Below are 16,556 nucleotides of genomic sequence, written 5' to 3' on the forward strand. Positions count from 1 at the left end.
CTTCATTATTACCTAAGAGAGAGGTTGATCATCCTATTGACTCAATCCCTAATATGAAGTCCATGAACAAGTCATCTTACAAACTATCTAGGTTTAAGTGCTCGAAGGTGGAACGGCAAGTCAAGCAACTGTTGCAAATGGGATTGATTCAACCAAGTTAATCACATTTTGCCTCTCTAGTGGTACTAGTAAAAAAAAGAAGGATGGGTATATGCATTGATTACAAGGAGTTAAAATAAGTCCAACATTAAAAATTAGTTATCCCATTTCTTATATTGATGATCTCTTTATGAGCTTAAGGATGTAAGAGTTTTTACCGAGATAGATCTATTTTCAAGATATCGTCAAATATGCATGAAAGAGAGGGATGAATACAAGACTGTATTTAGAACTCGAAGGAAATTATATCAAATTGGTAATGCCTTTTGGACTATCAAATGCTTCAACCACTTTTTTAGTACTTATGAATAAGATATTATAGTCATTCTTGTTCAAAATAATCTTTGTTTTCTTTGATGACATTCTTATATATAGCAAACCCAAGGAAGAGCATCGAATATATATAGGAAAGGTTTCTGACACATTAAGAAAGTACAAACTCTTTGCAAAGGAATCAATGTTCTTTTATGAAGAACGAGATAGAATATTTGGGCCACATAGTCAGTGAGAATGGAATTAGAATGGACCCAAAGAAGGTGCAATGTGTTATAATTAGCCTATCCCTACTAATTCAACATCTTTGAGATGTTTCCCTAGATTATCCTCCTTTTATCGGTGATTCATTAAAAATTATATGCATGTTGTGGCTCCATTGACCAACTGGTTGAAGAAAAAAGCTTTCTTTTGAGATTTTATAGTGAATCAAAACTTCAAGGAGCTAAAATCACTACTAATTTCAACACCAACTTTGGTATGTTCAATTTTGTTAAAGGAATTCACTATGTATAGATGCTAGTGGAACAAGTATTGGGATTGTTTTACATTAAGATCGTGGAGTTATTGCGTATGAGAGCAAAAAATTGAATGAAAAAAAATGTACAATCCATATCCATGAGCAAGAAATACATTTCATTTTTCATACAATCAAAAAGTTACATCACTACATCTATAGCAACCATTTCAAGGTTAAGAGCGATCCTCATGTACTAACATATTTTCTTTTATCTTCTAAGCAACGAAGGTGGTTAATCGTCTACACTTCAAAGCTATGATTTTGACATCTCTTACATTGTAGGTAAATATAATGTTGTGGCGCTTTATCAAGAATGTGGATATGTTCACTTTCTTTGTTCTCTATCCTATACAAAGATTGGATTCATGACATACAAGAATATAGACATGCTCACTTAAAGACCTTTGTTCTCTACCCTATTTAAAGATTGGACCCATGACATACAATAAGAGTATTTGCTTAATGAAAATATATCCACTATGATGAGAGCATTTTAGCAAGGAAGAGGTGAAGAATATCCTAATTTTTCATGGCATAATGGATTGCTATGATACAAAGAAAGGGTTCATATTTCTCAAATAAAGAAGTATGTGAATCCAACTATTCAAGTGTTGGAAGAATTGCCTCCTATAGATGAAAATAATATTATCATCTACAAGCGTGAAATAGTCATTGAAATGTGTGTGTGAGAGTTTTGAGGAATTGAACATTGCTATAATATCTTATTAAACGGTTTTGACTACCTTGATTGGATAGTTACAATAATTTGTACGTTCTTTCATTTCTTTGTCAATTCTTGATCCAAGGGTAATCTTCTTCAAATTATGGATTTCATTCTTAGGATGAATCTACATCCTTTGAAGCTCTTTTCTATATTCGATTGTAAATCTCGTATCATTTCCGAGTTTTGAGAACAAAGCTTCTCTAGATCAAATAGGCTTGTGATGAAGTTATAATGAAGTATAGGTTTAGGAAAGAGCATGCAAATCCAAGATGTAACAATGATCATTATGAGGCTTCCTTCTTTTGGACCTTCCACCATAGCTAACGGATGAGAACCTTACTCCACCATTGCAAGATATGGATATTAAAGTAAAGAACCTTACTCTATTGGCCCCTTTACCTTAATACATGGTGCCATCAAAGGAGATAAATACCATATCCATATCTTGCAAAATATAATGGTGGAGCAACCCACAAGAAAATTCTCAACTTCTGCATATGTATGCTCCTTTCTGACCGTCTCTAAGTATGGCAATAACCACCCTTGGGGAGATTGGCCATAAGCTCTCCTCTCCGATACTTTCCGAAAACGAGTAAGGCTACCCTGAAACACCAACGCTCCTTTTGTCTCCTATCTTTGTTACGAGAATTGAACATCCGAATAACTCAAACGTAATTGTAGTGCTCCAGATTGTACAAGTATCATTTTTTTTCCTGACAGTACTTGAACCACTTGTGCCTCCTTGCCAAGCCTTGGAACATAAACTTTTTGCCCCACCTTCGGGAAGAAAGATTCACCTGCAGAAACGACTTTGACATATGAAGGTTCAATGTATGGCAAAAGCTTTACACATCAGAAATGACCACACGATGTCATACATCTTTTTGATTAACTATGCCTTTAGCTCGTAGGATATCATGATGCTTTGGTATACTGCAAAAAAGACGAGAACAAAGAAAAGAAGTTCGGGTTCGCTTGTCAAAGAGCAATTTGTTATGCACACTGGAGTACCTTGTAAAACGTTTGATAATGATGCCTTCTCACCACATGTTTCCAGTCCAGCCAGATTTCCTTCAGGTGACATGCTATTAACTGACGATGACACTGCAGAAAATTTCTTCTGATGGATTGCACCCAGTGATGACCGTGCCTTGTGTGCCTGCTCTTGGAGTAGGCTAGCGGAAGTTCGATATTGGGTCTGCAGGTCATCCTCTAGACGTTGTACAGCTTGTTGTAGGCTTCTATATAAGAGCTTTGACTTTCTGTAGTAATGCATGGGAGTAACTGTTAACTATTTGGACTGCACCAACAGTAGCAAAACTGTTCATTAGGAAAAGATATTGCCATTAAAGGGAAGTGATATACAGGCAGATGTGATTATTTAACGAACATAGCTTATCTAGTGAACTGTTAAAGCATGGCATACCTACACTTTGTCTTGCTCTTTTTTTCGTTGGTGTGTAGTGCGGGGCATTTCTTATTGTTTGTTTAACTTCACACCCTATCAGAAAATTCTAAGAGCTAACTTCACTCCAACAAGGATATCTTCATAGGACAATCCTTAGGTATGGCATGGTCTCTAGTTAGTCCATGGCTCAACAATATTGTGTACAAAGGATAACTGCTGGTGTAGATAGCCACAAAAGTACCATTTCACAGCTGACGATGGTAGGCTCACGACTCACAAGGGAGAAGGTTGACTTGTCAATGTACCCTTGCTGTCGAGTCAACTCTTGCTACATTTAGACACAGGATCATTGTGACTGAAAGTAGTATACTGATCCTGACCCAGCTGGCTGCTCACAGGAACTGGACATCCCTGTTTCCAATACTCTACTAGGTAATGGCACGTGGGATCTTTTGGCCATTCTGACAGACTTCTGGACAGGACTGGAGGGCAGCATTAGGCCCAAGAAGATTTCACTTTTCTTGTGGCTTGTGGCATATAGAAGTCTGATAGTATGCAGTTGGTTAGGAGCCGGCAATGACCCAGTTGCTTGTTCCGAATGCAGAGCACCTGAGAGACATGGAGACAATTTAGAATTGCCCCAGGGCTCAGTAGGTTGGAAGGAGAGCCCTCAGAATAGTATTCCATGGGCATTCATAGCAATATGACAGTGACTAAGGAAGTAGTAATGTGGATCATGGAAAGAAGACCTACCTGTGGATTTGATGACTCCAAGGGGAGTGTTTTCTTTTTTCAGAGAAGAGAAACACTTTTATTACTAAATCTCCTCGGGTCATGGTATCCCAAGGCAAAATACAAAGTGCAAAGCAGCCAAGCAAGGGAATTCCATATCAAAAATATATACAACAAAGCAAGTCTATTACAATGCCTGAATGAATAACCAGACAGGAGGTCTGCAGTGCCAGACTATATGGGGCTGACAATGAAAGTGCCAAAGTCCCATGTGTTAAAAGAAAAGCGTCTTTCCTCCATGCTGCTGCTCATACTCTCTGAACTGCCCTACATCTCTCATTTGCAGCAAAGAGTGTGGACAATCTCTGCCCAAATCATGGAGAGAGCCTTTTCAGTAGATATGTCCAATAGATCTGTGGCATGGCTGCATATGGAGGTCCATATGCACTAGGCAATACTGCTAGCTACAAGCTCCCTTATATGACAATGCCCCTGGGTCCACAATGTCTGTGAGAAATCTGGCATGGTGATCCTACTCACAAGCTGCTTCAAGACAAGCTAAGCATGACACCCATGTCCATTCTCATACCCACAAGTTGGGCCTCTATCCATGATCCAAGCAGCTGTTCCCCATGTAGCAATCAAAGAGTCTACAAAATAAAGAAACACCATCCTAAGGGCTCTCTCCAAACCTCTTGAGCCCTAGCGCAATCCTAAATGTAGTGTCTTTGTGTCTCCTCTAGCTCCATGCATCCAACACAAGGGATAGGGTCTCTTGAACTAGCCTTCCTTCTTGGAGAGGGCGGTAATGGCTTGATTAATCAACAATTATATCAAGCATAAAATTCACATAAACTGAAGATGCACATTTTACCACTTAATCTTGGACGATGGATAGCTATGTTGGCTCCAAAATTGGCACTTGTTGAGGTATTTCATTATCTTGAATTGCAATCTCAATGGAATACTCCAATTGCCTCTTGTTGTCACAAATGACTAGGAAGCCTTCAAATCAATTTGCCCCTTGGTTTGCTCGAGGATTTGGCCTTCAATTGTGGTACTTGGGTGACAAATTCAACCCCAAATGTTTGCTGGCCGAATGGTGTGAATCTCTTGAAATTGCCCCAATTTCAATGACTAAAATTCAAGTCTTTAAATCCCTAGGCTTTCAAATTCAGAGCATGCTTTTTGAGGTGGTTGTCAAACCCTAATTTTTGTTGTAAAATAGGGTTTACAATAGAGATTAGTCAAGATCTCCACCTCCAATGGTTGTTTTTGTTGAAAATTGCTAAGGAAGGATGAAAATAGGTTGGAGGATGAGAGACAATGTTGAGAAGATAGAGATTTCAGATTTCCATTACAAGAAAATAGAAGAAATTTCAAAGCTACAGTGAAACCATACCAATCTACATAAGAAACTGTAGTGATTGGCATATTGAATAGTGGCCTCATGGTAGATATACTATTAGCACAGTACACATCAAGATTAAGTCTGACACTTGAATTCCGTCCTTCGATGCATGTTGGATACATCTGAGATCCACTATATACGAGAGGTGTCCATCATTGGATGAGTGGAAGTGTTATCTCTTGCTTGAGCAATAGGCAATGCTTTGGACTCTTCCTTTGCTGAACCTAACTGGCTCTATCCAAAGTTGACTCTAACTAAAAACTCTTAAGGTAAATGTACAACAACTGAGAGTGGCTTGCCACGTCAATCTCTTCCATCCACTTAGCATCCATCAATAGGTGAAACAATACTAAAACTTCACAAGAAGCACACAAATACTTTATCTCTAACTCTTCATGCCCTAAAACCTGCACTAGGTCCTAGGCCTTTTTCCCTCTTAAGCATTGTGATGCTTCATACTTTCACATTGGTGCAATTCCAACTTAACTAATATGTAACATTGCATCTGGTTGACTAGCCCCTCATGTGTAGCTCATACGCTAGGAGCACCAGATGCATTAGGAAACATTCTTGTTTACATAGTTTGGACCATTGCAATGTGAGTGTGCATGGGAATTTGCATACTAGCAGCCATATCAAGATACGTTTTTTCATACATTGCATGCATTACTAGCTGGATTTTTCACAAACATTAATATCAAGAGTCCCAATTTCCAAACACAATGGGTTGTATATATGCATTGCCAAACTTGCCACATTGTACCCCAGCATCATGCCAACATTGCTATACATTGGGTTTTTTCCATTCCACTTGCAATACTCTAATACATTGGGCCTTGCATACGATGCATAGGTGGTTGTATACCAAATACATTCGTCCTTGCATTCCCATGGCCGAAGCATTACCAACCATTGCTTAGAAAACTGAATCACCACCAAAGTAACCCAGGTGATCCACATTAGTATGCGTGTCTTGCTGTACAAAAAGCATTGGATTTGGCACTTCCATGTTGACATTGCATATACATTAATTGCCCCATTGGCATCATTTGCTTATGCTTACTACCCACATTTGGAACATCATGTTATTGCATTGGCTCTTCCTTTGGTATATCTTGCTGATCTGAAGCTCTTTGAAGACAATTTCCTTTTCTTACCTTTGCTGTTGGAATCATCCTTTCTTCTCAGATAGGGTGGTAAATAATTTGATTTAATACTAATTACAGCAAGTATTAAATTCACATAAATTGAAAATGCAAATATTACCACTTAATCTTGAACAATGGATAGCTTGTTGACCCCAAAACTAACGCTTCTTCTGGCATTTTTAAAGTTGTTATTGCAAATGGATGGAGTACAACTAAGATCCTTTGATCTCGTCCACTAATCCAAGTGCTTGCTACTGTCAAAATGGACCAACAATCCTTCAAACCAATTTGCCCCTTGGTTTGCTTGGGGATTAGCCTTCACCCTGCTGCTTGAAAGACATATGAAGCCCCAAATTCGATATGGGCTGACTAGCTCTTAAATCTTTGTGAAATGATTTAATTTTAGTTACTGAAATGCAAGTCCTAGGCCCTCAATTCTGAGCATGCATCTTGAAGTGGCTGTCAAACCCTAATTTCTGTTGTAAATTAGGGTTTACAACACATATTTTTCAACATCTCTACCTTTGATAACTCAAATGGTTAGATTTTGTTGATATAAATTGCAAGATGGCTGTAGGATGAGAGAAAATGATGTAGAGAGAAATTTCAAAGTTTCATCTCGGGAAAGACTGAAAAACTACTGCTGCCTTGCTCAAACAGCCATGGAAGTTGTCATGTATAGCTTAGGATCACTAAAGAGGATGTTGTTGCTTTCTTTATGCTGTCACTTACACTAGAAGGACCTTGAGCTACTATCACTTGCACATGGAGGGCTGCAAAATGCTGTTACTTGCTGTACCTTGGTGGTTGCAACTCACATCAATAGCATCTTCTTGCACTCTAACAGCCTCCTCTCTTACAATGTTGGAATAGACTTCCACCAACCCCCAAAAACGTTTTTCCCACTTGCATGGGCAAGTTTTACCAAGTAGTCTTCTAATCTCATTTTTCAGCATTATCTACCTTATAAATTAAATGTCAAAATATTAATTCTAAAAATTAACTTAATAATGACTTTAGTGTCCAAAAAATTTATTCCACTAGCCAATAATTAAAATGCTAGATCAATTTGTTTTCCAAGTATCCCTGAGTAGTTATTAGCACTTTAATAAATTAATTATTGTCTAGTTACTAATGTTACCATTGATATTAGTAGCCAATAAATTGGTCCAGGCAAAAATCAAGACACCGGATACCACCTGGTACATGTTAGATATAACTTATTACAACTTTTACCTTTTGAACCGACTAATATTTCAAGGTCCTAAGTCCCACACTGAAATAGTTAACTTCCACTTATATGTGCAAGTCCATTTGTACATTGATTAAGCTTTAATCAAATGCTAAGCAAAGCAATTAAATTTTACATCCTTATGATAGACCACCCCCTTGTAATCCTTACAATCATCCTCAATTGCATTGCAATGTGTCAAAGCATTTGTTGCTACTATTGAAAATTCATGCTGGCATTGTAGTTAAATAACATGCGCACCTATTACTTAACCATGCTCATGCCCTCTGTATGTGAAATTCCAATCACTTAAACCAATTATAATCCAGACGCATGAATCATAACCATTGTCAAAACCATGAGGAATACTTCCACGTGTTAAAACCCAATACCGCTTTGACCACTAAGGCATTGTAATGCATAAACTAAGCATAAACAACACCTCATAGCAATGATATACCACATGATAGTCATGTAAAGCATACATCAATTGCAAACCATATGTAACTTATGCAATTGTATTACTATTGTATCACTCGCAAATGTACATTGCGTTTCATTCATGTATCCCATATATGCCTTCCAAATGTATATCACATCCAAACGTATACTCCATATATTCCACATATATCAACAACCTTGTAAATGTATGGTTTTAGAGCCTAGATGCACACCATATACATTTGCATATCAAGTCATAGTAACTAATATTCTAAATAATGATCCTAATGGCAAAAATACTGTCAACATACAACACCTTGGATGCAAACCAAGTACATCTGAGATCCACTATATAACTAAGCTATCCATCACTAGGATAGTGGAAATGTAATCTCCCTATTGAGCATCAAGGAATACTTTGGACCTTCTATGATCTACTGAGCTTGAAAGAGCTCGATTGAAAATCGGCTCTAACTGAAACACATTAAGGTAAAGTACATCATTGAGGATGATCAACCACATCACCCTTCTCCATCCAGTTGCATTCTTTCATAGTTGAAACAATGTTGAAACTTCACCAAGAAGCACATGGAAACTTTACCTCTAACTTTACTTACCTTGAAACCTCCACTAGGTTCTAAGCCTTTGTATCTTTGGAGCGCACAGATCCTTGGAACTTTCGCATTGCTACAATTCTATCTTAACTAGCATGAAACCTAGCATCCAGTTGACTATAGCCCCCTCATGCATACCTGACATGATAGGTGCACCAAATGCATTAGGAAACATTCATGTTTGCATAGTTTGGACTATTGCAATGTGATTGTGCATGGGAATTTACATAAAACTAGCCATGCCAAGATATATTTTCCCATACATTGCATGCATTACTAGTTGCATTTTTCCTCACAACCAACACTATATTATGCATTTGCACGACTAACATTAATACCACAAGTATCAAACACAATGGGCTGCATATATGCATTGCCAAACTTGCCACTTTGTACCCTAGCATCATGCCAACATTGCTATACATGGGGTTATGCATATTACCAACCATACTGGGATACCTTGGGCCTTGCACACCATGCATTCGTTGCTGCATACCATGAGGAGTTGTGCTATACATCTCTGTATGAAGTCCTTGACCCACCATAGCATGGAAACTAGTGCCACCACCAAAGGACCTTGGCTGCCCCATAATTGCATGCATGTCCTACTCTCCAAAACCCATTGGATTGGCACTACCAAGATGGCCTTGCATATGCATCAATTGTCCCATTGGCATCATTTGCTTATGCTTACTATCCACATTCGAAACATCGTTGTTGTTGTATTGGCTCTTCGTTCGCTACATCTTGTTGTTCCAAAGCTCTTGAAGATGATTTTCTCTTCTTGCCCTTGTTGCCCTCCTTTAAGGGGGTTCAAAAAGCACATGAACCGAGGATCTTTTCCCAATTGCACAAGATTTCAACTGCTGTTGTCAATTGAACTTTAAATTGGTCATAAAATTCATCTTTGTATTTATACTCAACACATGTGGTTATTTACCCAACTCGATCCCATCTCACTATCTGAAAACGTTCTTGTTGTAATGCTTAGTTGAATACAAGGTCGGCACTAGAGCAAAATTTTTACCTTCAATTAGGTGCCTCGGGCCCACCAAGTCAAGGGATTTAATGGTATCCCAACGATGGAACCATAAAACCAGTCTTCCTCCTCGGATAGGGTGGTAAATGACCTAATTTAACACTAATTACAGCAATCATAAAATTCACATAAACTAAAAGTGCAAATGTTACCACTTAATCTTAGACAATGGACATCTCTTGTTCCCGAAATTGGTATCCCTTGCGGTATTTCTTTAACTTTTATTGCAAATGGATGGAGTACAACTAAGATTCTCTAATCCCCTCCACTAATCCAAGTACATCTTGCTGTCAAAATTGACTAGTAAGCCTTCAAACCAATTTGCCCCTTGGTTTGCTTGGGGATTGGCCTTCACCTTGCTCCTTGAAAGACAAATTAAGCCCCAAATCTGATAGGGTTGGCTAGCTTCTTGAATCTCTTTGACATTCTTTAATTAAGGCAGCTCAAATTTAAGTCCTAGGCCTCAACTTTGAGCATATATCTCAAGGTGTTGTCAAGTCCTAATTTTTGCTATAAATTAGGATTTACACAGTATACATGCATTATGAATTGATTGTCATGTGTTTTGGGTTGACAAATGCTCAAAATACCTTTTTGATTGGTACATGACATCTTTTGATCCTACATGGACAAATTTTTATTAGTCCTTTTTGATGGCATCCTTGCTTACTCCAAGGAAGAAAAAGATCACATGCCTCATTGGCGCATCGTCTTGGAGACCCTAAAGGCTAATAAGCTTTATCCCAAGAAAATCAGGTGTACATTCTTCAAAGAGAAATTTTAGTGTCTTTAGTACACAATCTTTGAAGAAGAAACTGCACTTAACCCAATAAAGGTTGAAGACGTCCAAGAGTGGCTATCTCTATAGTCCATCAAAGAACTGTGATTATTCCTTAGATTGACAAGATGGTATCACATATTTAGTTATGCCTTGATAGGTGTAGATCTACCATAGTTGTCTTCATATATTATACAGACTGGTTTGCTCCATACAAACCAAAAACTTTTCATGTATCTTTTTTCCTCTCATATGCCAATTTGGCCTCGTGCAGGTATTAATACACCCTCTCTCTCTCTCTCCGTGAATAAGTGTATATTAATGTATGGAAATGCTTACATCAAGGTTGTTTGGTATGGAGTTTGTGTGTGTCCAACATGGTAGATGGAACTCCATGGAGGTTTTTGTGGGGAGGGGGGGCAGGGGGAGAGAAAGAAAGATCTATTAATGTCTCTAGAAGGTTAGAATGGCCTATGAGACCATAACTAATACAGCTGGTATTATCATCTCTCATCAGAGAGGAAAACATAATTATATCTAGGTGTACATGATAAATTGAAATGGAAAATAAAAAATATGAAAAACTTAAAAGAGTATAGAGTATCTCCCTCTCACTGTATGGAATCCACCAAGACTTTGCAAGCTACCTCCGAGTAAGTCGTCGTGGTAATCTTCATATGTAACGAGCAATCATGACGCGATGTGTCATATATGAGTATGCCTATATTGTTTAGCACGAAACTTAGGGTATCGTGCTCTACATAACGCTGTAGCTTTGTCTAATATGATGCCACTTGATGATGTCCCTCGATGGCGCCTCTCACTAGGAGATGTAGTGTCTAAGGTGGCAGTGGCCCAAGGGTTAGCTATACTGAAAAAGTTTGTAACTGCTCTTTGGAGGGGATGAATGTGGTTGGGGTTGCCTCCAATCCTTTAACAATGCTACTCTGCGCCCTTGGAGCTCTAATAAGAAAAGGCCTAGACATCTTTGGTCCTCATAGTCCATCACCCGTCTCAATGGTCTAAAGCCCTTCTTAAAGAGGCAATGGTAGCAACCTCAGATATCATAGTATACAGTGTATCTACAAATGTAGTGTTCCTTTGTCTCTGGCTTCCATCCACAAAGATGGCACATCCTCTCATTTGCTCCAACATGGCTCTATCGGCCTGTCTCAATCATCAGCTACTAATGTGATGAGGTGCGGATTTGTCCAATAGCAACTCGAAGCCCGTGAGAAAGTTGAGCATCCATATATCTCGGCCTCACTATGAAAACATCATGGGAAAGCTGCAAGAAATGACATTGGTATTGTGCCATATTCGTGCGTAATGGGAAAGGGGGACTTGGACCAAGTCCTCTCTATCTCTACTTTAGTAATGTCTGTTCTAATCACTCTATTCAACTTTGAATTGCTGAGACTCAAAGTGGGACAATCAAGGCTGTGATCGAACGGTGTTCAACTTTGAATGGCTGAGACTCAAAGTGGAAAAATCAAGGCTGTAATCGAACGGTGGCAATCAAGGCTGTAATCGAACAGTGGCAATCTGTCTATATTCATGCAATGCAAGTTCAACCACGTGCTCATATGTGCATACCAATACTTTCTATATCCCTCTGCTGCAAGCTGTTTTGAAGATTCCAGAGCTAACATAGGGTATCAGTCTTTAGGGAGCTGCCATATCCTCTAGAGGAAGGTGATTGCCTGGAATAGTGCCTCCACTACCATGGGTGCTGCACCCAACTCTGCTCGGATGATCTCTTGTGGTATTGAGGCTTTCGCCCTTATCATACGTCCTATCATTATGACCAACGGTCTCTCCATATGTTCTCAGCCATCATAATGTTGTGCTTCAAGTTTGTTACAGTCCATGAGAGGCACTGATAAAGGCTTGGGCCCCAAAAGGCTGCTCCATAGAGTAGTGTGGGCATAACTAAAGTGTCAAAGAGCCACAATTTGGTATGGGGCTCCTGGAACTATATGTGGCACATTGTTGCTCTAGAGTACCCAAAGCTACATATGCCCATGCAAGCCTAGCCTCTGAAGTCACCCTCCATGAAAATTGTGGCCCTTTGAAAGTGACCCCAAGGTATATATATTGTTTAATCATTTCCACAGACTAACCGTCATACGTAAAGTGATGCTCTGAGTGTGTCACCCAAGCTGCTATGGTGTTAAAGACCATAATTTTAGTCTTTCCAAGAATAACCTTGAGGCCTTTCTCTTCACAAAACACATGCAATGCATCCAGACGTCGTTGTAGCCCCTCAAGTGAATTTGAGATGAGCACAATATCGTCTACATGTAACAAAATTGGTATCAATATCCCAGCCAAGCTGGCTCCCATACCACCCCATCTTTGTATGTAATTTGAAATCTTGTCAATGCACAATCCAAACAGCAAAGGAGAGAGCAAACAACCTTCCTTACACCAACCGTGCTAGACACCGAGTCTGTTGTGTCTCCATGCACTCGTATTCTACTTGTCATTGTCTCATACAATGTATAGACATTCTGTGCATGCTTGTGTGTGCATCTCCCTAATGTAACATCTCTTTATAGGCGGTTGTCTGCACTCATCATCATACCAAGCATTTTGAGGGGCAGTGCATCTACGTGGTGCAATAGAGCCCATCTTATATGGGAATGTCTCTGTAGCTGCTGTATGTAAAACCTTCGTTAGAGATTTAGGGACATCCTCCGATGGTTCATGTTGGTCTAGCTAGATTAAGCCATCTTGTATTGCATCACTATAGATATGCAAAGTTTGCTCTAGAAACTCATAGTGTGGAAATGTGTGTGCATGTGTGCTTGTTTCCTATATTTGACCACATGCTAGAGTGAATTTTAGGATTGCATTGGTCAGCTGCTAGAACGATCGGCTTGTCAAATATCTCAAAATGCTTAATTTCTGGAATTAACGCTGGTGAGCCCATTACATAGTCCACAATGTTGGCTCCCTTTTTGCTGTTTCAACAAGTGAAAGCATCCGCTATCGGCCATCTCGATAAGGCATTGAATATAGCTAATCCATGAGCACTTCCTAATGCTAGCAAATGGGATCCATATGCCGTCATCTCCTTATCTTGAGATGTCCTGTTAAGCCCTAGTTTGTCCAATGCCAACTTCTTAAACATCTCATGTTCAATATCATGAAAGGCTGACTACTCACATCCTGTTCAAGAGTTAAAGTCTCCCATTAGTAGTATGTCCCCAATGCTTGCATACCTCATAATTTCCTCATGTAGTACTTCAAATGGATCATGATCCCTCCCCAGGGGCAAATGTTGAATAGGCACGTGGGAAGTAACATACTGCAACATATAGATCCCTCGGGCGCCTTGTCCTTAGCCTTACCCACATATATCTAGCCTGCACATCTCATGACACCACATGAATCATGTCTTGGAGGCTCTCACGATAAAGAATAGCTACCCTATCCGACCCTCTGGTTCCCCCTAGCCTACGAGGCTGAGGCCTATAAACACTCTCCCATTTGTATCCCATAACATTTGGTAATCTAAAACTTATACATTGATGTGTCTCTGTATACATAGCTATGTATATCCCATGGAAAGTATCCTCAAAATAATCTGCACCAAGTCTCATTGAACCATTACAATTCCAAAGGGACATTCTTAACGTCTCATAGGCTTTGTATCGTCATTGTGAGCTTAGTTCTGCTATGATTACTCTGCCATCTCTATACACAACATACTTGCCTTCTTTACATGCCGCCAACACTATTCGCATGCTAGCCCTCCTATGCTCTAACTGTGCGGGTGTAAGATCCTCATTGAGATAAACCTTTTCGCCTTTCAAAGCCTTTCTTTTTGAAAGGAAGGCCCTCTTATTATCCATGTCCTCAAATTTCAGCATGAGGATCCAACCTCTTTTGTCACTTGGATCACCCACCCTCCAGGCATCCATAATGTGTGTCTCATTCACACCCACCTTAGCACAAAGTGTTTTAGCATCCTCTAGGGGGGTTCCTTTTTGAATCCACCCCACCACACGAACACGTAATTCACGGAGTTTCCTTTTTGCTTCCTCTTCTAGTGTTGCATTCATCATTTCTACTTTGTTTTGAGGCATCCCTCTGTTTCTTTTGACTACCTCAATCGATTTTGCATTTTCTTTCATTCTATGCTCGACATTTTCTACTTTCTTTTGAGCTCTCTCTACCATATTCACCCATGTGTTCAAGTCCTTTTTTAAAATTTCCACCTCTTTCTTTAATTCCGGTGCAACTAGCATTGTTGTTTGTGCATCCATCATTGACTTGTGTACCGCTAATTCTTTCCTACATGCCTTTAACTGTCTTTTCAATTCAACAATCTCCATATCCTTGGCTGCTATGCGTGCATTTGTATCAGATTTCAATGCATCCATATCTACTTTCCAGGCATCACTTACTTTGTTCAAGTTATCTGTCATATCAACCTATAGGTCAACCTTGATTTCTTTGTATTTTGCATCATCCCACAATGATGATTACTTGCAACAGTGTCGCCAAGTACTAGATGGTCGGCGGGTCATTTTATGCCCAACGTTGAAGGCGAGCACTCGGGCGGTCTTGAATGCTTCATTGGAGACCTCAATTTGATGACAGAGGTCTCCAATGCAAAAAGCCCTAAATTTCGGTGAATAAATTTGGAGAAAATTCGAAGATAATTAAAAAGCCCCAAATGCATCTAAAAAGCCCCTAATAGGCCAACTTTTAAACTTAATTTCTTAAAGTTTGATTAAAACTTCAATTTTAATCTTATCTAGCGTGGGCACTGTCGAGGCAAGTGACGAAGGCCTCGATTACGTGGCTTTGGATAGGTTGGCTGTGGCAACAGATACGTGGCTGAGGCTGGTTGCGAGATAGATCCAAGTGTGCAGTTGGAGAGCCTCGTCAAGTAGGCGGATGGTGATGGCCAGGACCGTAGTGAAGATGGAGGTCAACCGGAAGAGCTATGTGGTAGGGCAGTTATGACAGTTGTGTGATGGGCCAAGCAAGATGGGTGCAAGTGGCAGGGGTAAATTGAGTCGCATAGACAAACCTTGTGGTAGATGGATATTGGCTTGATGGCCAACTGTTGGCAGTAATTTATTGGCAAAAAATGTGGTTGCAAATGTTAGAATTTTCTTTTTCTTCTTCTTCCCTTTCTTCTTTTTCCTCATCCATAGCTAGCACTCAAGATTGATTTGGTGGTGCCGCAGGTCAGCACCCTCTTTTACCTCTTTTCACCTCCTTTGATACCACTATTGGGTATGGAGTTTGCGTACGTCCAATAGGCTATGGCGGATGGCGCTCCACTAGGGAGAAGGGGGGATATATATATATGTATATAGGTATGAGGGAAGGGAGTGTGAGGCTTGGGCAACCCATGTTTCCCCACCTCCTCCATGTAGGCCGTGCCTCATGGAGCAACCATCATTTTTGCCTCCCGACATGCAAGGTTTTCATTTTGAGCGAGGTAGCCGGGCCCCCTGCTCCGAGTTTGAGTCGCCATGACTTATTATGAGGAGAGGTGGGTTATGAACCTTGTCGCCCCCGTGGTGCCATGTTCCAAGATGGTTGATTGTGGATCCTTGTGAGCCCGGAACTCTTTCGTGGTGCAATCCGGCGACTCCAAGCACCATGTTACCCTTGTGCGAGTTAGACAAACGCGTTATGTGTGCTGTGAGCGAGCCGCGACATGGGAGGGATATCAAGGGCATAACGGCCCGTGATGCGACGGGGTCATGCTATGACGTGATGGCGTGTCGCCTTGACATGTCTTGCAAGTTGGCTTCTGCTGCGTGTTCAAGACGCGATGTGGTGTTGCGTGCCCACGAGCCATGTTGCTTGTGCGGGTCTCGTGGACCCGTGGGACTAGGTATGCACCATCACACTTTGGGGGGGTGTGTGTGTGTAGATATATATATATATATATATATATATATATAGAGAGAGAGAGAGAGAGAGAGAGAGAGAGAGAGAGAGAGCGAGAGAGAGAGAAAGGAGGTAGACGGACACAGAGAGAGAGAGAGAGAGAGAGAGAGAGAGAGAGAGAGAGAGAGAGAGAGAGAGAGAGAGAGAGAGACACGC

General features: G+C 40.2%; 1 protein-coding gene across 4 annotated transcripts in view; it reads right to left on the reverse strand.

Annotated features, from left to right (window-relative positions):
• Positions 1-1,453: 1,453 nt before the first annotated feature.
• Positions 1,454-16,556, reverse strand: part of LOC148038137 (DNA mismatch repair protein MutS, type 2) — a 222,424-nt gene continuing 207,321 nt past the window's right edge. Inside the window, exons 18-20 of one of the 4 annotated variants that reach the window (XM_087669396.1) lie at positions 2,721-2,938; positions 2,555-2,609; positions 2,335-2,473 (exon numbers count right to left, since the gene is read on the reverse strand). In XM_087669396.1, coding sequence (XP_087525522.1) covers positions 2,569-2,609; positions 2,721-2,938 — 259 coding nt within the window. In that variant the 3' untranslated portion in view covers positions 2,335-2,473; positions 2,555-2,568. Of the gene's footprint in view, positions 2,486-2,554; positions 2,610-2,687; positions 2,977-16,556 lie in introns of those variants that run through there. The other 3 variants (XM_087669379.1, XM_087669388.1, XM_087669401.1) reach the window with 3 other exon arrangements.

The sequence above is a fragment of the Lygodium microphyllum genome, chromosome 3, assembly GCF_053477565.2.
Source record: "Lygodium microphyllum isolate KBCC chromosome 3, Lygodium_microphyllum_v1.1.10, whole genome shotgun sequence".
NCBI lineage: Eukaryota > Viridiplantae > Streptophyta > Polypodiopsida > Schizaeales > Lygodiaceae > Lygodium > Lygodium microphyllum.